Source organism: Oryctolagus cuniculus, chromosome 18, assembly GCF_051225735.1.
Source record: "Oryctolagus cuniculus isolate XC-2025 breed Fujian yellow rabbit chromosome 18, ASM5122573v1, whole genome shotgun sequence".
Lineage (NCBI taxonomy): Eukaryota > Metazoa > Chordata > Mammalia > Lagomorpha > Leporidae > Oryctolagus > Oryctolagus cuniculus.
Window position 1 is genome coordinate 61,169,148 of NC_142884.1, and position 19,826 is coordinate 61,188,973.

At 54.4% G+C, this 19,826-nt stretch overlaps 2 protein-coding genes across 6 annotated transcripts; both read left to right on the plus strand.

Annotated features, from left to right (window-relative positions):
- The first annotated feature begins 596 nt into the window (after nucleotides 1–596).
- EDC4 (enhancer of mRNA decapping 4) lies at nucleotides 597–11,840 on the plus strand. 4 transcript variants are annotated; one of them, XM_017342306.4, is made up of 29 exons: nucleotides 597–890; nucleotides 3,503–3,659; nucleotides 3,988–4,099; nucleotides 4,400–4,499; nucleotides 4,750–4,939; nucleotides 5,023–5,170; nucleotides 5,257–5,361; nucleotides 5,674–5,783; nucleotides 5,867–5,950; nucleotides 6,043–6,138; nucleotides 6,234–6,336; nucleotides 6,431–6,611; nucleotides 6,706–6,778; nucleotides 6,885–6,976; nucleotides 7,055–7,242; nucleotides 7,318–7,448; nucleotides 7,541–7,694; nucleotides 7,989–8,422; nucleotides 8,500–8,604; nucleotides 8,687–8,839; nucleotides 8,921–8,957; nucleotides 9,076–9,253; nucleotides 9,367–9,522; nucleotides 9,621–9,736; nucleotides 9,832–9,997; nucleotides 10,080–10,266; nucleotides 10,359–10,578; nucleotides 10,938–11,101; nucleotides 11,226–11,840. In XM_017342306.4, the coding sequence occupies exons 1-29, from the start codon at nucleotides 809–811 to the stop codon at nucleotides 11,482–11,484; spliced, it is 4,281 nt and encodes a 1,426-aa protein (XP_017197795.2). In that variant the 5' UTR covers nucleotides 597–808; the 3' UTR covers nucleotides 11,485–11,840. The 4 variants fall into 4 exon arrangements, with proteins under 4 accessions (XP_017197795.2, XP_002711670.2, XP_017197794.2 ...); XM_002711624.6 differs by having other exon boundaries at nucleotides 11,292–11,840; XM_017342305.3 differs by having other exon boundaries at nucleotides 603–890; nucleotides 7,043–7,242.
- Nucleotides 11,841–12,076: 236 nt separating this feature from the next.
- NRN1L (neuritin 1 like) lies at nucleotides 12,077–19,486 on the plus strand. Of its 2 annotated transcripts, XR_007919969.3 has the most exons (4): nucleotides 12,077–12,317; nucleotides 13,036–13,168; nucleotides 13,306–13,683; nucleotides 19,286–19,486. XR_007919969.3 is itself a non-coding variant. In XM_002711608.6 (3 exons), the coding sequence occupies exons 1-3, from the start codon at nucleotides 12,221–12,223 to the stop codon at nucleotides 13,589–13,591; spliced, it is 516 nt and encodes a 171-aa protein (XP_002711654.1). In that variant the 5' UTR covers nucleotides 12,077–12,220; the 3' UTR covers nucleotides 13,592–13,698. The 2 variants fall into 2 exon arrangements, 1 of the variants encoding a protein (XP_002711654.1); XM_002711608.6 differs by lacking the exon at nucleotides 19,286–19,486 and having other exon boundaries at nucleotides 13,306–13,698.
- Nucleotides 19,487–19,826: the final 340 nt, after the last annotated feature.

Consider the following 19,826-nt stretch of genomic DNA (forward strand, 5'->3'; position numbering starts at 1 on the left):
GTATGTGGGGGTGGGGGAGAGGTAGAAGCTTGCTACCTCTTAAACCACCCTGTATAAAATCTGCAATACAGCTTCTTCCATGTACCTGTGCCTGAATTGTCTGCAATAAAGAGGTGTTTGTAAACTGTGGTTTCTTTCTTCCTCCTTGAGTGCCAGCTGGGACCAGGGCCGGCTTGGGGACACAGGAATGATTGTGATCATTGTTAGTGGGGTTGTCACCCATGTCTTTGTAGTTCCTGAGCTTTATGGCTTTGCAGGTCCCCTCAGACTAGACTATCCCCACCCATTTCCCAAAGGCAACTAAGGCTCCTGCCAGTTCAGCGAATTCCTGAGAGACTGAGGGACCACAGCCTGGGCGGCCAACATGTAGGATCTCTGTTGTAGGATCGTCATCAGTTACATTTTCGGAGTGAGCATAGACCAGGCGAGATTCCTGAAACGAGTAGGTTTAGGGTGTCCCAGTACGTGGACATTCACCCTGTGGAACTTCCCTGACCCTACCGGCACAGAGACTGCTGTGAGCCCAGGCAAGCTCCGGAAAGCCGAGGTATTCGTCACCAGCCCGGAACCTTTGTTCTCTAGTTCTTTCAGGTTCCGGGAGCGGAGCTTCGCGGGGGCCGGAAGTGGAGGCGGTTGGTGGGGTTGGTGGAGCTGAGGACGCAGCGCGGGCGGCAGTTTGCTAGCTGCGGGTGGACGGAGTAGTGACCTGCGTCCGGGTGTCTGGCCCCTGCGAGGCTGGGCGAGACTGGGCTGTGCGCGGCCGCGGTGGAACGAACGTCGTGCGGGTGGGGCGCCCGCGGCTGGGCCCATGGCCTCCTGCGCGAGCATCGACATCGAGGACGCCACGCAGCACCTGCGGGACATCCTCAAGCTGGACCGGCCCGCGGCGGGTGAGCGGGGATAGCGGGTGTGGGCCCTCAGCGAACAAGCAAAAGGGATGCGTGGGTCTGAACCGCTCTTAGGGCCCGCAAGTCCCTAAGGACTACGTCTGTATTCTCCCGACCGGTGAGGGCGTATGGGAGTCGGAGCCTTGGATCCCTGAGCTTACCCCGCGGTAGGCGCAGACCCCTGAGTGTGACTCTCCCCATCCCCGCGCCAGGCCATTCTTCACCTTCAGCGTTTCGGCTGAAGGTGAAGTCCCCCTCTCTGAATCCACTGGACGCCTCTGGTTTCCTGGCCTCAAGATCTGTTCCTGGAGCTGTCTCAGTGCTCTTCCTCTTTGACACGGGTTCAGCACCTGCAGGGCTCCCGCTCTGTATACCGAGTTCTGGACCTGGATTTAAGCGTTGTGCTGGAGGGATGCTGGTCCCCCTCTGCACCTTGCCTTTCCCTCTGGAATGCAGAACCCAGGCCTGTTGGGAAACTGAGTTCCAGAAGAAAGGTGGCCAGCCCCAGGTCCCATCTGTCTGAGTTGGAGGCAGCTGCGCTGATCGGGTTAGGCTATAGCATCCACAAGCTCTAATGTGTTCCCATTCATTCAGATTTTACTCGGGCTCTTAGTGAATCTCAGAACTGCTTTTGACCTCAAAGAGCCTTCAGGACACAGAGAGCTAAGGATTGTGATCTAATGTTGTCGTGGAAAGAGAAGTGTTTTGATGCTTTGGTGGGAATAGGTTTGAATGGGAGCTGGAGATTGCAGAGCACAGCACTGACAGAGGAGATTGTGTAAGCTGGGTCTTGAGTGTCAGGAAACGCACCCAAGACAACTACATAGAAACCTCCTATTTATTGCAAAAAGGAAATAGCCCATGTGAAGGCACTCAAGTTCTCTGACAGGCTCAGGGATCTGTAAAAAGCTGTGATGGTTCAAGGATTGACTGGTGATGGTGGGGTGGGTGTGCAGTGGCCTCAGCTGAGAACTGATGTTTCCTCAGACCTAGTTCTTCCACCTGCTGGAAGGTTCCGCCCGACCGCTTCAGGCACCGATGCTCACTCTGAGTGGATTTAGCTTACCCAGACTGCCTGTGAAAATCTACCTGCTCTCTTAGACCACTGGGCTCTTTGCCCCAAGCCTGGAGTGTGTGCACCCCTTCTTGGGAGCTTGGCTTGGGGCGTTCGTGCTAATGGGCTGCTGAGCAGACTAGACTCCGCAGAGGTTCAGTAGAGCCTGGCATGGCCAACTGTGTGCAGCCTGGGCCTGCTGTTTGCTTATCCTCATGGTAGGCTGCATGGAAGGGAGAGTGGCCGGCTTATGCCTGAGCAGCTAAGGTGGCTCGCATTGATTTGCACTTCGTTTCACTGTTGGAAGCTCTTGATTGTCTCCTCTTGTTGTAGGACCTCAACCTGTTTTGTGACTGGAAACTTGCCACATTCCTAAATGTGGAGCCATAGTTTCCTTGCCACTTGGAAATTTAAGCAATAATGTCTGAGCCTATGAGAGTGTTTGAGACCCAGCTGATGCCAACAACTGAACTGCTGTCTCCCCTGACTCCACACCCACCTCACTGTTTCTCTTCTCTGTATCTAGCTCCTTCGAGTCTGTTCCTTCTGCCTTTCCTGCCTGAGGTAGCCTCTTCTGAGCTTTTTCTGTGTGGGCAGGGCCTCTTCCTTTCATATCCCCACATCCGATCAGTGTCCTTCTCTGCCTTGGGTACTCATCTCCTCTCCAAACCCTGCCACTATCTTGGTCTAGGCCCTGTTGTCAGTAAATTCTCAACTGTTTTGTATGCTTCCTTAGAGCAGTCAGCCCACTGGCAACAGCTGACCCTGCCACTTTCCCCTTTAAAACTCTTTTGTGGCTCTCATAGCTCACAGGGAGAGTCTGGGTACCCCAACATCATACTTGAGGCCTCTGCAGCCTTGTTTCTCCTCTGTCCTCCTCATGTTTGTGTTCTGGCCACAGTGGCTATGGTGGTGCCTTCTCTGTGAAGTCTTTCCTAACTCTTGCCATTCCCTTCCTCAAGTACACAGAGTTCGATGTGCTAATTGGCCTCAGAGGGTCCTTGAAGATTTGTTCACTTCCTGCAGGTAGAAGAGCCTCACGCTCAGCCTTGTCCTGGTATACATTAGTTTATTGGACAAGAGATGAACAAAGGGCTCTCTTTCCCATGAAAATGCCTTGCTTTGGATCTGGCGTTGTGGCATAGCAGGTACAGCCATTGCCTGCAATGCCAGCAGCTCATGTGGGCGCTGGTTTGAGTCCTTGCTGCTCTACTTTTGATCCAGGTCCATGTTAACACACCTGGGAAAGCAGCAGAAGGTGGCCCAAGTAGTGGGCCCCTGCACCTACATTGGAGACCTGGAAGAAGCTCCTGGCACCTGGCTTTGGCCTGGCTCAGCCCTGGCCATTGTAGCCATTTGGAGAGTCAAGCAGCAGATGGAAGATCTCTCTCTAGCTCTCCCTCTCTCTCTGTAACGCTGACTTTCAAATAAATAAAATCTTAAAAGATAGAGAAACAAAAATGCCTTGCTCAGCTGAGGGTTCATGGTTCTGGAAAGAAGCTCTGAAGGGGCTAGCGGGCAAGTGGAGCAACCTTGTCAGGGTGGCCCTCTCTGTCCTCAGGCCCCAGTGTGGACAGCCAGCGGCCATCCAACGCCTATAATGGGGACCTCAATGGGCTCCTGGTCCCAGACCCTCTCTGCTCAGGTGATGGTACTGCAACAGCCAAGCCTGGTGTCCGGACCATGCCACCTATTAACCTGCAGGAGAAACAGGTCATGTGAGTAGCCTGAGAGGTGGCATTGGTGGTGAGGGTGTCTTTGGGGCATCTGCTAACTGAAGGCATGAGATGGAGAGGCAGGAGGGATAAGCAGCTTCGGCTTATCCCTCCTGGGGGTCGGGGGTGAGGACGAGATCAAGGGCTTGGCCCGGACACCTGGTTTAGGGTGAAAGTAAGCTCATCCTCAAGGAAGGAGGTGAGCAAGGGGAACTGAGCACTTGGGATTATACCTGCCTTCACTGGGGTGGCTGTGTCCTTTTCTCCTCCCAACCCTGCCCTTTGAACCTTTGGGTGAACAAGAGACAAGGGTTGTGCACCCCTCTCCCAGCTGCCTCTCAGGAGATGACAGCTCTACCTGCATTGGGATTTTGGCCAAGGAGGTGGAGATTGTGGCCAGCAGTGACTCTAGTATTTCGAGCAAGGCACGGGGGAGCAACAAGGTAGGTACCAAGATTTCATGGTATTCTGTGTAACACCTAGGGGCACATCCATCCTCTCTTTTCTCCCCCATGCTGCCAGTTCTCATGAGGACCACCTTGAAAAATAGGTAGTATGCCCCAGTTTCAGGAAGCCAGGGTTGGCTGCCTAGATTCTGTGGGAATCTGTTCTCAGGATTTGGATGGCATGGATTGCACCGGTAGCCTCTCTCATCCCTAAGGTTGCTGGGACCCCCCTCTCAGCCCCAGGGGAAGCTGCCCCAGCCCTCAGCTTCTATGACCTCCCTCATTCTGGTTTCTCAGGTGAAAATCCAGCCTGTTGCCAAATACGACTGGGAGCAGAAGTACTACTATGGCAACCTGATTGCTGTGTCTAACTCCTTCTTGGCCTACGCCATTCGGGGTGAGTAGGGGTAGAGCAGAGAAGAGTTCTGCCTGAAACCCAGAGATCCAGAACCAGTGTCAGCCCAATCAGACCTTAGGGGCGCAAAAGAAGGCTTGTCCGTGCTGCCCAGGCCTTGGAAAGCCGGGTGGGGAAACCCAAGCCTGAGATGACAGTGGTGGCTTTGGCGGTGACGGTGATGCAGGCAAGGGTCGGGCTTCTCTCAGCTGCCTGGATACTCACTCATTACCCACTGCTGTCCTAATTGCAGCTGCCAACAATGGCTCCGCGATGGTGCGGGTGATCAGTGTCAGCACTTCAGAGCGGACTCTGCTGAAGGGCTTCACAGGCAGCGTGGCTGACCTGGCCTTCGCACACCTCAACTCTCCACAGCTGGCCTGCCTGGATGAGGCAGGCAACCTGTTCGTGTGGCGCTTGGCTCTGGTTAATGGCAAAATTCAGTATCCATTTTTGGGCATGGGGTTGTGGGGGCTTTCAGACACACATCATCATCTACCTATCTAGCCCTTAACTCCCTGCTCAGAGAAGAGATCTTGGTCCATATCCAGCAGCCAGAGGGCACGCCACTGAACCACTTCCGCAGGATCATCTGGTGCCCCTTCATCCCAGAGGAGAGTGAGGACTGCTGTGAGGAAAGCAGCCCTACTGTGGCCCTGCTGCATGAAGACCGGGTGAGAGAACTGGGCACAGTGGGGGAGGCAACAAAGCAGCCATATTGAAGGCATAGGCTGAGCACTCACCTCCCCGTATACTCCAGGCTGAGGTGTGGGACCTAGACATGCTCCGCTCCAACCATAGCACCTGGCCCGTGGATGTCAGCCACATCAAGCAGGGCTTCATTGTGGTAAAAGGCCACAGCACGGTATGTCTGCAACTGACCATCTTCCCTGCCCCACATCTGTTCCCTGTGTCCACAGCTGCCCAGGCAGCTTGACTAGCACTCCACCCATGGAGACTGAGCTCAAAACAGCCGTCACCTGTGGAGCTTACTCCTAACCTAGCTGTGCCCTGCAGGTCTGGTCTTTTCTAAAGCACCACCCCCCTCATTTCAGTCAGCCACACAATTGTACGGGTCCACTGTGGGTCAGCCCAGCTCACTACTGCCCTCACCTGGAAAGAGCTCATTCCTACCTGTAGTAAGATGGCAAAGCAAAACTCTTTGGGTTTTTCCCAGTGCCTAAGTGAAGGTGCCCTCTCCCCTGATGGAACTGTCCTGGCTACTGCGAGCCATGATGGCTATGTCAAGTTCTGGCAGATCTACATTGAGGGGCAGGATGAGCCAAGGTAAGGCCAGGCTTAAGGGACCAGAACCCCCTGAGGTAGGAGAGCCAGTCGCTCACTCAAGTCCCTCATCTGCCTGCATACAGGTGCCTGCATGAGTGGAAGCCTCATGATGGGCGGCCTCTCTCCTGTCTCCTGTTTTGTGACAACCATAAGAAACAGGACCCTGAGTGAGTGAGTGGGCAGGCAGGTGGGCAGTGGACTGAACAGGGGCTCCTAGCAGGGTGCACAGGCAGCCACTCAGTGCCTTGCTGCTTTGCAGGGTCCCATTCTGGAGGTTCCTCATTACTGGCGCTGACCAGAATCGGGAGTTGAAGATGTGGTGCACAGTGTCCTGGACCTGCCTGCAGACGATTCGGTGAGTAGGTGCTGGGTGCTGGGCATGGGCCTAAAGGTTGGGGATGTGGCCTCTTTGAACACCCATTCTCATTTACTTGCTCTGCGGCTCCCTAGCTTCTCCCCAGATATCTTCAGCTCAGTGAGTGTGCCCCCCAGCCTCAAGGTTTGCCTAGACCTTTCAGCAGAATACCTGATTCTCAGCGATGTGCAACGAAAGGTAGGCTGCCATGGGGGCACTCGGGGCAGGGTGTGTGGCATGTCTGCAGCCCTCACAGCCTCTGAGCTCACCTAGGAACATGCCACCTGTGCAGGTCCTCTATGTGATGGAGCTGCTGCAGAACCAGGAAGAGGGCCGTGCCTGCTTCAGTTCCATCTCGGAGTTCCTCCTGACCCACCCAGTGCTGAGCTTTGGGATCCAGGTTGTGAGTCGCTGCCGGCTGCGGCACACTGAAGTGCTGCCTGCCGAGGAGGAGAATGACAGTCTGGGGGCTGGTGAGCTGCCTTGAGGTCAGGGCTGTATGTTGGTGTGTGGGGGTCCAAGGCACAGGGAAGGTCAGGGGCTGAAGCACCCATGCTGTCCTTTCAGATGGTACTCAGGGAGCTGGTGCCATGGAGTCTGCAGCTGGTGTGCTCATCAAGCTCTTTTGTGTGCATACTAAGTAAGCATGTTGGGAGACCCCTCAGCACCTTACCTGGGTCCCTCCCTGCTCCTTACTCACCCTGGCCCATTTGAGCACTCTTGTTTTCCCTCTTCTCTTCCTGCAGGGCACTGCAAGATGTGCAGATCCGCTTCCAGCCACAGCTGAACCCTGATGTGGTAGCTCCACTCCCCACCCACACATCCCATGAGGACTTTGGTGAGCGAAGGGTGAAAGGGAAGCCAGTTGGATTCACTGGGGCCAGAGATCTGACTCACATGTTAGCTTTCCCCACAGCATTTGGAGAGTCTCGATCTGAACTAGGCTCTGAAGGCCTGGGATCTGCCTCTCCTGGCTCCCAGCCTGACCTGCGACGCATTGTAGAGCTGCCTGCACCTGCTGACTTCCTCAGTCTGAGCAGTGAGACCAAACCCAAGTTAATGACACCTGATGCCTTCATGACGCCCACTGCCTCCCTACAGCAGGTACTTCCCCAGGGTAGGGGGACCTGGGAGTGCCCCACCCACAGGCCACAGCCCTTACTCTTTACATCTCCCCAGATCACTGCATCCCCTAGCAGCAGCAGCAGCAGCAGCAGCAGTAGCAGCAGCAGTAGCAGTAGCAGCAGCAGCTCTCTTACAGCTGTGTCTGCTATGAGCAGCACTTCAGCTGTGGAGCCCTCCTTGCCAAGGTGAGGCGAGGGTCAGACATGGAGTATGGGAGGGTCTGGTTTCAAGTAATGCCAAGCTTTGGCTGCTCATACCTCAGCCTTCCTGCCACCAGGCCACCCGAGGAGCTGACCTTGAGCCCCAAGTTGCAGCTGGACGGCAGTCTGACAGTGAGTGGCAGCAGCAGCCTTCAGGCAAGCCCACGCAGCCTCCTGCCTGGCCTACTCCCAGGCCCAGCCGACAAATTGACTCCCAAAGGGCCTGGGCAGGTGTGTGTGTGTGTGTGAAGTACAAGGTAGCAAGTAGATGGCAGCAGGAAAGGTTGGCAGTCGTCTGCTCCCATACACCCTTTCTGCTGGCCCTGCTCTGCTCCACTGCTTCCTGTTTCTCCTGAGGTCATGTCGACCTCCCCATCCCTCCCTCCTTTCCTGGGCTGTGGTGCTGTTTTTGACCTATACCCCGCTTCACCGCTGTCTCTCGCCAGTACTAATACCAGTGTCTTAGATCTGTGCTTTGCCACTCCCCGGTCCATCACTTAATCCCCCATCTTTGGCCCACCTCAGGTACCTCCTGCTGCCTCTGCACTGTCCTTGGAGCTGCAGGAAGTAGAACCTCTAGGACTACCCCAGGCCTCCCCCAGCCGTACCCGTTCCCCTGATGTTATCTCTTCGGCTTCCACTGCCCTGTCCCAGGACATCCCTGAGATTGCGTCTGAGGCCCTGTCCCGTGGCTTTGGCTCCTCTGCCCCTGAGGGCCTTGAGCCAGACAGTATGGCCTCAGCTGCCTCAGCACTACACCTGCTATCCCCACGGCCCCGTCCAGGGCCCGAGCTTGGCCCCCAGCTTGGCCTAGATGGAGGCCCTGGGGACGGAGATCGGCATAGTACCCCTTCCCTCCTGGAGGCAGCCTTGACCCAGGAGGCTGTGACTCCTGATAGTCAGGTCTGGCCTACGGCGCCTGATATTACTCGTGAGACCTGTCCCACTCTGGCAGAGAGGTGAGGAGCTTAAAAGGGGAGAAGTGGTGGGAAGGGCTTCCTATAGTGATTCACTGCTAAGTTGGACTTTCCTCCAGCCCCAGGAACGGCCTCCAGGAAAAGCACAAGAGCCTGGCCTTCCACCGACCACCTTATCACCTGCTGCAGCAACATGATAGCCAGGACACTAGTGCTGAGCAAAGGTGGGCACCACCCCACACCATTCCCCTCATAGGGGAGGGCAACGGGTGGTCAGATACTCAGCCCTCCCTCTGCCTCCCACAGTGACCATGATGATGAGGTGGCCAGCCTTGCTTCTGCCTCAGGAGGCTTTGGCACCAAAGTTCCCCCTCCTCGGCTGCCTGTCAAGGACTGGAAAACCAAGGGATCTCCTCGGGCTTCACCCAAGCTCAAGCGGAAAAGCAAGAAGGATGATGGGTAAGGGGGATCCTGGGACCAAGGAGAGGGATGGTCTCCTGGCTACCAGACATGGCCTGAGGTGCTTCTCACCTATGGCAGGAATTCAGCCGTGGGATCCCGGCTTACAGAGCACCAGGTAAGAACAAGCACGCCTTCCTTCTCATGGGACCCCATCCTGTAAGTGTGGGAAAGGACTTTGGGGCATTCCCTGGTCTGTGTGGTGTCTGGTGTGTGACTGTCAGTACTGCTGGCAGGTGGCAGAGCCCCCTGAGGACTGGCCAGCATTAATTTGGCAACAGCAGAGAGAGCTGGCAGAGCTGCGGCACAACCAAGAAGAACTGCTGCAGCGCCTGTGTACCCAGCTCGAAGGCCTGCAGAGCACGGTCACAGGCCATGTGGAACGAGCACTAGAGACTCGGCATGAACAGGAACGTATCCTTGAGGGTCGTAGCACAGTCCAGCATAGCACAGAAGTAGAGGCAGCATCCTTGGCCCAGGAAGGGGTATGGCAGCTGTTCCAGACCTGTTCCTTAGCTGCAGTGCAGAGCGGCGGCTGGAGCGGGCACTGGCTGAGGGGCAGCAGCGGGGTGGGCAGCTGCAGGAGCAGCTGACCCAGCAGCTTTCCCAGGCACTGTCTTCAGCTGTGGCTGGGCGGCTGGAGCGCAGCATTCGGGATGAAATCAAGAAGACGGTTCCTCCGTGTGAGTTCTGTGTGAAGACTTGCTTTGGGTGGGCCAGGTGGGGGTGGGTGTGCTTGTCAAATTTCCTTCCCTGACTCTACCTGCCCCTTGCTCCTCAGGTGTCTCCAGGAGTCTGGAGCCCGTGGCAGGTCAACTGAGTAACTCAGTGGCTACCAAGCTCACAGCTGTGGAGGGCAGCATGAAAGAGAACATCTCTAAACTGCTCAAGTCCAAGGTGATACAGGACCTAAGATGGTAGGGGGTGAGGTGTTGGTGGGCTTAGGCCAAGGTGGGCTCAGGGTTTCAACTCAGCCCCTCCCTCCGCATTAGAACTTGACAGATGCCATTGCCCGAGCAGCTGCAGACACATTACAGGGGCCAATGCAGGCTGCTTACCGTGAAGCCTTCCAGAGTGTGGTGCTGCCTGCCTTTGAGAAGAGCTGCCAGGCCATGTTCCAGCAGATCAATGATAGCTTCCGGCTGGGCACACAGGAATGTGAGTGGGGTCATATGCCCCGGCGTGGGCGGGGCTGTCCTCTCTTACCAGTCTTGTCACAGTCCCTGCGGTTACCCTTCAGACTTGCAGCAGCTAGAAAGTCACATGAAGAGCCGGAAAGCACGGGAACAGGAAGCTCGGGAACCTGTGCTGGCTCAGCTGCGGGGCCTGGTCAGCACGCTGCAAAGTGCCACTGAGCAGATGGCGGCCACTGTGTCCAGCAGCGTTCGGGCTGAGGTGCAGCACCAACTGCACGTGGCTGTGGGCAGGTGTGTGAGTGGGGCATTAGCCAAGGTAGTGGGTTTGGGGAGGCTCACATTGGGCGCCCTGTCCACCTTATCGGTGTTGCTTTCATTTGCAGCCTGCAGGAGTCAATTTTAGCACAGGTACAACGTATCGTTAAAGGTGAGGTGAGCGTGGCACTCAAGGAGCAGCAGGCTGCTGTCACCTCCAGCATCATGCAGGCCATGCGCTCAGCTGCTGGCACACCTGTCCCCTCTGCCCATCTCGACTGCCAGGCCCAGCAAGCCCATATCCTGCAGCTGCTGCAGCAGGGCCACCTCAATCAGGCCTTCCAGCAGGTACAACAGTTATTTGGTCTGGGTAGGGGTCAGGTGAATCCTAAGCAGGCCCATACAACATACCTTTCATACCTTCCACCAGGCACTGGGCCATTCTGCCCCAGTGGAGTACTCTTGGCTTTTCTTGGCTTTCAGACCATCTCCCTTGTCTGGATCCCTTTCTCCCCACCTCAGCCCACCTTTTTTCACAACAGCCCTTCTCAGGAAAGCTTTCCTGGTCTAGGATAACAGTACAGCCCTAGAGTACTCTGTATCACTCAGCACCTCAAGGTGTGGTAATCCTCCCCTGAGCCACACAGTACAAACAGGTGTTCCATCCTGATAGGAACTAGAAACGCTGTTGTCCTGTTCTCCGCCAGGCTCTGACAGCTGCTGACCTGAACCTGGTGCTGTATGTGTGTGAAACTGTGGACCCAGCCCAGGTTTTTGGGCAACCACCCTGCCCACTCTCCCAGCCCGTGCTCCTTTCCCTCATCCAGCAGCTGGCATCAGACCTTGGCACTCGAACTGACCTCAAGCTCAGGTGAGTTACAGACTAGGAGACAAGCTGTGGTTGGAGGGCAGGGAGGGAGCAGTTTCCCAGCCTAATTTTCTCCCCCATCCTCTGCCCCAGCCCATCTGAGGCTTGGTTTCCCTCTGTGCTTCAGTGCCACCAGAGGGCGCTCCCATCTGCAGGCACCCACCTGTAGTCTGTCCTTTCCCCTCATCCTCAGCTACCTGGAAGAGGCTGTGATGCACCTGGACCACAGTGATCCCATCACTCGAGACCACATGGGCTCCGTTATGGCCCAGGTGCGCCAGAAGCTCTTCCAGTTCCTGCAGGTTGAGCCACACAACTCACTTGGCAAAGCGGCCCGGCGTCTCAGCCTCATGCTGCACGGCCTTGTGACCCCGAGCCTCCCTTAGCAGCTAAGCCCGCCTTGTCCGGGGGTGGTTGGCACTGAAGGCTGATACACAGGCTTAGGCCAAGGCGGGTCATTGTCTGCCATTTACCTGCTGAGGCCCCCAACTCTGCAATGTTTCGGAGTGGAGGGGGCAGGGACAACTGGCCGTGGCCTACAGACTGTGGTAGCCATCAGGTTTCGGCTGGGCCCAGGGCAGGTACTGTGCCTTCTTGGGTTCTGCCGTACCTGGAGCATGACCCTGAGATTGTGACACCATTTGAGTTGAATTTTCCATGTTCTTTTTACCTCTGATTTGGATCTTTTTGTTTTTGAAAAACATTGAGAAATTCAATTAAATGCTTTTGGAATAAAATGGAATATGTGTGTGTGTGTTTGGTGTGACTCCGATAACTGCCCTCTCTGTTCCCTGGCTCTCTTTCCCTGGAGAACTCTGCCCAGACCAGCCCACCCCAGGTGTCTGGGCACCCTTCTTCATTTGCTCATCTGCCTTCTCAGATCTCTGCCTCTGGGGTAAGGGTCCAAGGGCAAGTCCAACAACAACCTGTGTCCATGAGCACTACTTCTCTCTGGGGTCCTTCCTTGTTGCTTTGCCTTTGTGGGTACTGGAGGCAGAGCCTCTGGCTGGCTAAGGAGCCCCGCCTCTGCTTCCATCCAATCACGTTCCCTGCCTCCGGGGGTTGGGCCGACGGCTTCTCTCTGAGCTGCTAGCTCCAGCACTAGGCTCCCAGCCAGGGACGATGCGCTGCTGCCGACGCTGCTGCTGCTGCTGGTGCTGCTGCCGCCACTGCCGGCGGCCACACCGTGCCCTGAAGCTGTTGCTGTTGCTGCCACTTGGTGAGTGTGGGTGTCCTGGACCTGGCCGGGGCTACAACCCCTCTCACTGAGCCCCTGCCAGACTGGGTAAAGGGGATGTATAGGAGCTGGGGGCACAGTTTTCCTGGTTTATTGCCAGGGTAGAATGGAAGTGTGTGGGTTTCAAGGGAGTGCCACTGGCTTCAGGATTGAAAGAGGTACCAACTGAGCTCCAGTTTTGGAAAGAGACCTTGAGATCCCCCAACCCATCTTTTGATAAAGGGAGCCATAGTCTGGTGGCACTCTTAGTCCAGCCTTAGGATCCTTGAGGTCTTCTGTGAGGATCTGACATGGACCCCAGCCCCTCTCCTGCCCACTTTCAGCTGAGACATTAGCTACCTTTGGGCGCAAGGCAGGAGGGCCAAGCAAAGCCCCTGTAGGCAGAGGCCTCTGGACTCCACCCCTCTCCACCTGTTCTGACTCCTTCATTTGGAGCATTCTCACCAAATCTGGGGCTCCAGAAGCTCAGAGGAAGAATCACTCAGTGGGACAGTGTCCCCTGCCCCTTCCATGTATCCCAGTTCTAGTCCCATCTTGAAGGGGGCAAAGATAGATGATCCCCAGATAGGCCCCTGAGTTCCCCCGGGGTGCCCTTTTCAAGCTGAGTCACGTCCCCAGCGTGCTCCCGGTAAACAAGCCCCTGGGGGTTGGATTTCAGTCCTAGCTCACCCTATCAACCATTCTCCACTCCACCTCCCAGTCCTCGTACCTCCCCTAGCAGCAGCCACAGAGGGCCCAAACCGCTGTGACACCATATACCAGGGCTTTGCTGAGTGTCTCATCCGCTTGGGAGACGGCATGGGCCAAGGAGGCGAGCTGGAGACTGTTTGCAGGTACGGGAAGGTGGGAGGAAGCAGGCAGGCGGGTGGCAGCAATCCAACCCACACCACCCGCAGGGTCTGAATCTCTTCCTTCTCATTCAGCACCTTCCTTGTGCCACCTAATCCCCCTAATCCCATTCCATTAACAGATCCTGGAATGACTTCCATGCCTGTGCCTCACAAGTCCTGTCTGGCTGCCCAGAGGAGGCGGCTGCTGTGTGGGAGTCACTACAGCAAGAAGCTCGCCGGGCCCCACACCCAGATAACTTACACACTCTGTGCAGTGCCCCAGTGCGTGTCTGGGAGCACGGTGCAGGCTCGGAGACCAATCAGGAGACCCTGCGGGCGACAGCGCCTATATCCGTCCCAGCCCCAGCACCCCCACTGCTGGCCGCTGCTCTGGCGCTTGCTTGCCTCCTGGGGCCTCTGGCCTAGCTGGTTTGGTCAGGTAGCAGCTCCTGTGCCTGCAGCCCTGCACCAGTGGCCGCTCTCCTGGCTCTCCAGAGTGCGCATGGCTTTCATTAAAGGTATTTATATTTGCACTAAGCTCCTTCCTTTCTCCCAGCTGTGGCCCGCTTGGCTGGGGCGGGGCCCCCAGAGGCTGATCCCCAGCATGGGATGGGCGGACCGAGGGCTGCCACAAGGGACTCAATCTTCCTCCTTATGAAGACTTATTTCCTGGCTGCAGAGCAGAGCTTTCCATTGCATGCAAATCCCATGAGCTCTGGTGGAGACCCAAGATCTGCCGGAATGCAGTCTGTGCCTTCTCAGACTGGCTATGGTAGATAATCTGGCAGGGTCCAGAGGCGGGAGTTCTCAGCCTCACTCCTAGCTCTGCCTACTCCTTCCAGGTGGCCAGGTGAGGTGGCTGAGTGCCCTTGATCTTTGGCTGCCCCTGCTGTTCCACCCTGCTGTCCTGGCTTCTTCCAGTTTGCAGGGTCCTGACCATCTCACTGCCTCTGTCCTCTGCTGAGCCCAGATTATGTGCATCGACCCCCTCCTCTGGGGTCATGGTCCATCTGAAGGGGGGCTCTTTCAGTGGGTGGAGAGCCCCTTCTGGAATCCACTTGAAAGCTTCTGCCATGAGATAATGCTGCAGATCCTGGAGTCCCAATGAGAGATCCTCTGCTGTGTGTCCACAAGCTTGTTCTTTGAGAAAATGTGTATGGCGTATGGTGTACCCCGGGAGCAGTGGAGTGAGGTATGGTGTGTGAGGGGCTGTTGTTCATCTGCACATAAACAAAGGCCAAGAATCCACATGGGCAGAACTTGAGGCAGGAGACATCAGAGAGGGGGTAGAGGGAGATGCTGCTTTTGAGCAGTCTACTAGCATCAGGACCCTATTCCAAGCCACTGCTCCAGGACTTGGGTGGGCACTGCCATGGCCTCTTTGCTAACTTCTGTTATCACTTCCTTCAGTTTGTCCTTTGTAGACTGAAAAACTGATGCCTATGTTAAGCTCCTATTCTTGTCTACAAAGCCATACATAAGCCAGCTCTGTCCACATCTGCAGCTCCCCTCTAGCAAGCACGGAGGAGCTGGCTACCTACTGAGGTAGATATCCATAGGGTTTGGGGAGGCTTCAGACAAGCAGCACTCAGCTGGGGAATGATACAAGAACATGAGCTTTACAAGTGGTAGAGGAGAGATGGAGCTAAGTTGGAAAGAGTTTACAGGAGGGCCCCAAAGCAGTCAGCTGGGAAGAAAGGAGCGATGGGAGCCCAGAGTTTGGAAGCCAGGTTTACTCAGCTGAAGCCTATCCTGGGCAGCTGTCACTTCAGGCCAGAGTAAGCCCACTGAGACCCTGGCCTTAGGCTCTAGGGTGATGGTTTCCCCAGAGTCCACCACCCAGGTGTGCAGGAACTTCCTTACTTCCTAAACACCCTTCCATTCTGGCAGCTCAGATGCTTCCAGTAACTCCCTCTCTCTACCCCAACTCCACCTTTGCCTTGTGCTTCATTCACCTGGACTTTTATCCCCACTTCTTTTTTTTTTTTTTTTTTTTTTGGACAGGCAGAGTGGATAGAGAGAGAGACAGAGGGAAAGGTCTTCCTTTTTGCTGTTGGCTCACCCTCCAATGGCCGCCATGGGTGGCGCGCTGCGGCCGGTGCACCGCGCTGATCCGATGGCAGGAGCCAGGTGCTTCTCCTGGTCTCCCATGGGGTGCAGGGCCCAAGCACTTGGGCCATCCTCCACTGCACTCCTGGGCCACAGCAGAGAGCTGGCCTGGAAGAGGGGCAACCGGGACAGAATCCGGCGCCCCGACCGGGACTAGAACCCGGTGTGCCAGCGCCACTAGGTGGAGGATTAGCCTATTGAGCCGCAGCGCCGGCCTATCCCCACTTCTTGTCAACTAATCAGTACCCATCTTTTCGTACCACCTGAAGGAGAAAGTTCAGGAAAAAGCCCTTCCCAGATCTCTCCTCCTTAGGCCACCAGAATTTTCTAGAGGAAACCCTAGACTTCATTTGTTTAGGTCTTTGTACTTCTCATTGTTCAGAATACCTTTCCCCCTTACCTTCTGGTAAATTCCTATTTCTTGCTTACTAACCCTGACTGCAAGCTGAATTAGAAGCCATATCTAGGTCTACACAGCTCCTATCTCAGTACTGATGGTACTGGCTTATTACTGTCTGTGTCCAGGTCACAGTGTCCCACTATGGCCTCCCCAAAGGCAGGACATCTTTGTGTTTCTAGCACCCAACCTAGGGCTGGAGAGAGAGTGTACTGTGGGAGTGTGCAAAATGAAGGAATCTTAGCGCAGCATGAGAAGCAAGAGCTGGGCTGCGAATGACCCCAATGTGGAGAATTTGTCCTCTTGGGGCTGTTATTCAGCCTGGTCATATTGCTGAGGTGGATGGTGCTGGTGTTCCAGACCCCAGAAGTCTTCAAGAGCCAGTTCTGGTCGGTGGACAAGAACAGACTGCTTCCAGGAGCAGGAGCCTGGCTGCTCTCGGCAGCCATCAGGGGGATTACCATTCTCCTGCTGTGACCTACTTTCCCCCCCTGATTTTTGCTCCCTAAGTCCCTACTCTTCTGTGGAGTGAGGGAGCAGGGAGGTTAGGGAGGGGGGAAAGAATCTGCTCTCTGGCCAGGGGCTTAAGGGCTTTGTGTGTTTTATCCTAGAGCTGGAGGAGAGGGGCGGGTGGATAGCCAAGCTGACAGGGCCCTGGACACAGCTGCCGAGGCCACAGCATCATGATGATAGTGTTTCTCACACTTGCGTCTCTGTGGAAAAGGAGTAGCCTGTTCAGGGGAGAGCCTGGGGGCAGGATATCCTGGGCCCAGTGTCCCATGCCCTTAATCTTCACCAAAGGGCCCCACGCTCTTCCCCATAGTCCAGACTAGGCTCAATGAATAGTTTAGTTCATTTGCTGAATTACCTGTAAAATGGGATATGTGTAGATTTTGGAGCAATTTCATATTTTCCAAGAAATCGGTGAGGTCAGGATTATCATTTCCAATAAGAAGGATGAGGCTGGGGCCGTTGCTTTGGTGCAGTGTGTTAAAACTGCTGCCTGGGGCTGATGTTGTGGCACACCGAGTAATGCTGCTGACTGCCATGCTGACTTCCCATATGGGTGCTGGTTCGAATCCTGGCTGTTCCACTTCTGATCCAGCTCCCTGCTAATGTGCCTGGGAAAGCAGAGGAAGATGGCCTGAGTGCTTGGGCTCCTTCAACCATGTGGGAGACCTGGAAGAAGTTCCTGCTTCTGGCTTTCGACTGGCCCAGCCATGGCCGTTGCAACCATTTGCGGGATGAAACAGTAAATGGAGGATTGCTCTTGCTCTCTCTCCCTCTGCCCCACGCCATAACTGTGCATTTAAAATAAATATGTATTAAAAACAAATAAAAACTGCCTGCAGCACTGGCATCCCATATGGGCACCAGTTTTTAGTTCCAGTTGCTCCACTTCTGATCCAGCTCCTTGTTAATGCACCTGGGAAAGCAGTAGAAGATGGCTCAAGTCTTGGGCCCCTGCACCCACGTGGGAGACCTGGAAGAAGTTCCTGGCCCTTGGCTTCACCCCAACCCAGCTGTGGCCATTGCAGCCATTTGGGGCATGAACTAGCAGATGGAAGCTCTGCCTTTCAAGTAAATCTTTTTATTAAGTTTGGGGCCAGTGCTGTGGTGTAGCGGGTAAAGCTGCCACCTGCAGTGCTGGCATCCCATATGGGTGCTAGTTCAAGTCCCGGATGCTCCGCTTCCAATCCAGCTCTCTGCTATGGCCTGGGAAAGCAGAAGATGATTCAAATCCTTGGGCCCCTGCACACGAAAGGGAGACCCAGAAGGTGCTTCAGGCTCCTGGCTTCGGATCAGCCCAGCTCCAACCGTTGTGACCATTTCGGAAGTGAATCAATGGATGGAAGACTTTCTCTCTTTGCCTCTGACTCTCTCTAACTCTGCCTTTCAAATAAATAATTTTTTAAAAAAGTTTGTTTCATTCTTACTAGTTTTTTTTTAAAGATTTATTTATTACTAATTTGGAAGACACTGCAGGTAGCAGCTTTAACCTCTATGCCACAGTGCCAGACCCAATAAATAAATCTTTAAAAAATATGAGTCTGAGGCCAGCGTTGTGCCACAACAGGTTAAACCACTGTTTCAAGTCCTGACTGTTCCATTTTCAATCTAACTCTGCTAATGTGCCTGGAAAAGCAGCATCAGATGGCCCAAGTACTTGGGCCCCTGCCACCCACCGTCAGAGACCCTGATGGAGTTTCTGGCTTCAGCCTGGCCCAGCATAGGCCATTGGGACCATTTGGAAAGTAAACTAGTGGATGGTTTTTCTCTCTCTCAAATCCCATCTGGATCTTTCTTGTTGGTGTCAGGGGCCCAGCCACTTGACACATTACCTGCTGCCTCCCAAGGTGGGTGTTAGCAAGAAGCTGGAATTGGGAGCAGAGCAAGACTTGAATGCACCAAGACTCAAACTCAGGCACTCTGAAACAAGATGCAGACATCCCAGCCAGTCTCTCTCTCTCTCTTTTTATTTATTTATTTATTTATTTTTTACTTACTTGACAGAGTTAGACAGTGAGAGAGAGACAGAAAGGCCTTCCTTCTGTTGGTTCACGTTCCAAATGGCCGCTACGGCTGGAACTATGCTGATCCAAAGCCAGGAGCCAGGTGCTTCCTCTTGGTCGCCCATGTGAATGCAGGGGCCCAAGCACTTGGACCATCCTCCACTGCCCTCCCAGGCCACAGCAGAGAGCTGGACTGGAAGAGGAGCAACCAGGACTAGAACCCGGCACCCATATGGGATGCCGGTGCTGCAGGCGGAGGATTAACCAAGTGAGCCACAGCGCCAGCTCCATCCCAGCCAGTCTTAACCATGGAGGTCAAATACCTGTCTCTGGAAACAATTGTTTTTAAGATTATTTATTTGAAAGGCAGAGTTAGAGCAAGATACAGAGATCTTCCACCTGCTGGTTTATTCTCCAAATGGCCACAACAGCCAGGGCTGGGCCAGGCCTATGTCAGGAGCCAGGAGCTTCATCCAGGTCTCCCATGTGGGTGCAGGGGCCCAAGTACTTGGGCCGTCCTCTGCTGCTTTCCCAGGACATCAGCAGCGAGCTGGATCAGCAGTGGAGCAGCTGGGACTCAACCAGTGCCCATATGGGATGCCGGGGCTATAGGTGGCTGTTCAACATACTGTGCCACAGCACCGGCCCATCTGAAAACAATTTTTAAAGTACTTTTTAAAATGGAATCTTCTGTGAGGTCATACTATATAAGAAAAATGTTTTACTGGTATTATTTTTAGGTTATAGTGTAACATTGGCCTATGTGAGCAAAATATAGTTCCATGTGTGAAGTGCATACTCAATAAAGATCTGTTGGATGAGTGAATGAGATAGAGAAGCTGTATGGAGGTGACAATGCCCATATCACTTCAACATCTATTTTTTTTACCCCTTTGCAATCTGACTTCTATAGAGATGTCATTGTGAATGGTAGCAATTTAAGAATCTGTCTGCACCCTCAGGATACATTTAAATTAAAAAACAGCAAAGTTAATACAAAGGGCCAGGGTTGTGGTGCAGCAGGTTAAGCTGACTGTTGCAATCCTGGTATCCCATATCAGAGTGCTGATGTGGGTCCCCACTGCTCTGCTTCTGACCCAGTTCCCTGCTAATGGCCTGGGAAGGCCACAGATAGCCCAAGTCCTTGGACCCCATCCCCCTCCGTGGGAGATCAGAAGAGTTCCTGGCCGGCTGTGGCAGCCCTTTGGAGAGTGAATCAGAGGATGGAAGATCTCTCTCACTCTTCTCTCCCTCTCCTTTCCCCTGTTGTTGCCTTTCAATTAATAAATTTCTTAAAAAAAATTATGAAATGCATGAAGTCTGTATACCTTAAATAAAAGGTTTCTGGGGGGGGGGGACAAAGACAACAACAAAATATTTTTTTTCTGTCAGTAGTCCCACGACTGACTTCACCAATTCACAAGTTAAACCATTTACAACTCTGCTGTCATGGAGGCCAAATTTAACACATCCGAGGGCTGACATTGTGAATTACAGTTGTAAACAATAGATTTGTTAAACTTCGGTCAATCCTTTGTGGAGTTCCAGAGGCACTTCCAGAAACCCCTGCTTCTCACTAGAGTCCTCTTTCTGCTAAAAAGTCTTCCTTCTTCCCCCAGTCTCTGCTTTTTCTTGCAAAGCC

Coding starts and splice junctions, on each gene's coding strand:
- EDC4 (XM_017342305.3), top strand. CDS start 809: ATGGCCTCCTGCGCGAGCATCGACATCGAGGACGCCACGCAGCACCTG. Junction 6,977..7,042: donor CACATCCCATGAGGACTTTG/GTGAGCGAAGGG, acceptor CTCACATGTTAG/CTTTCCCCACAGCATTTGGA. Junction 8,840..8,920: donor AAAAGCAAGAAGGATGATGG/GTAAGGGGGATC, acceptor CACCTATGGCAG/GAATTCAGCCGTGGGATCCC.
- NRN1L (XM_002711608.6), top strand. CDS start 12,221: ATGCGCTGCTGCCGACGCTGCTGCTGCTGCTGGTGCTGCTGCCGCCAC. Junction 12,318..13,035: donor GTTGCTGTTGCTGCCACTTG/GTGAGTGTGGGT, acceptor TCCACCTCCCAG/TCCTCGTACCTCCCCTAGCA. Junction 13,169..13,305: donor GAGCTGGAGACTGTTTGCAG/GTACGGGAAGGT, acceptor TTCCATTAACAG/ATCCTGGAATGACTTCCATG.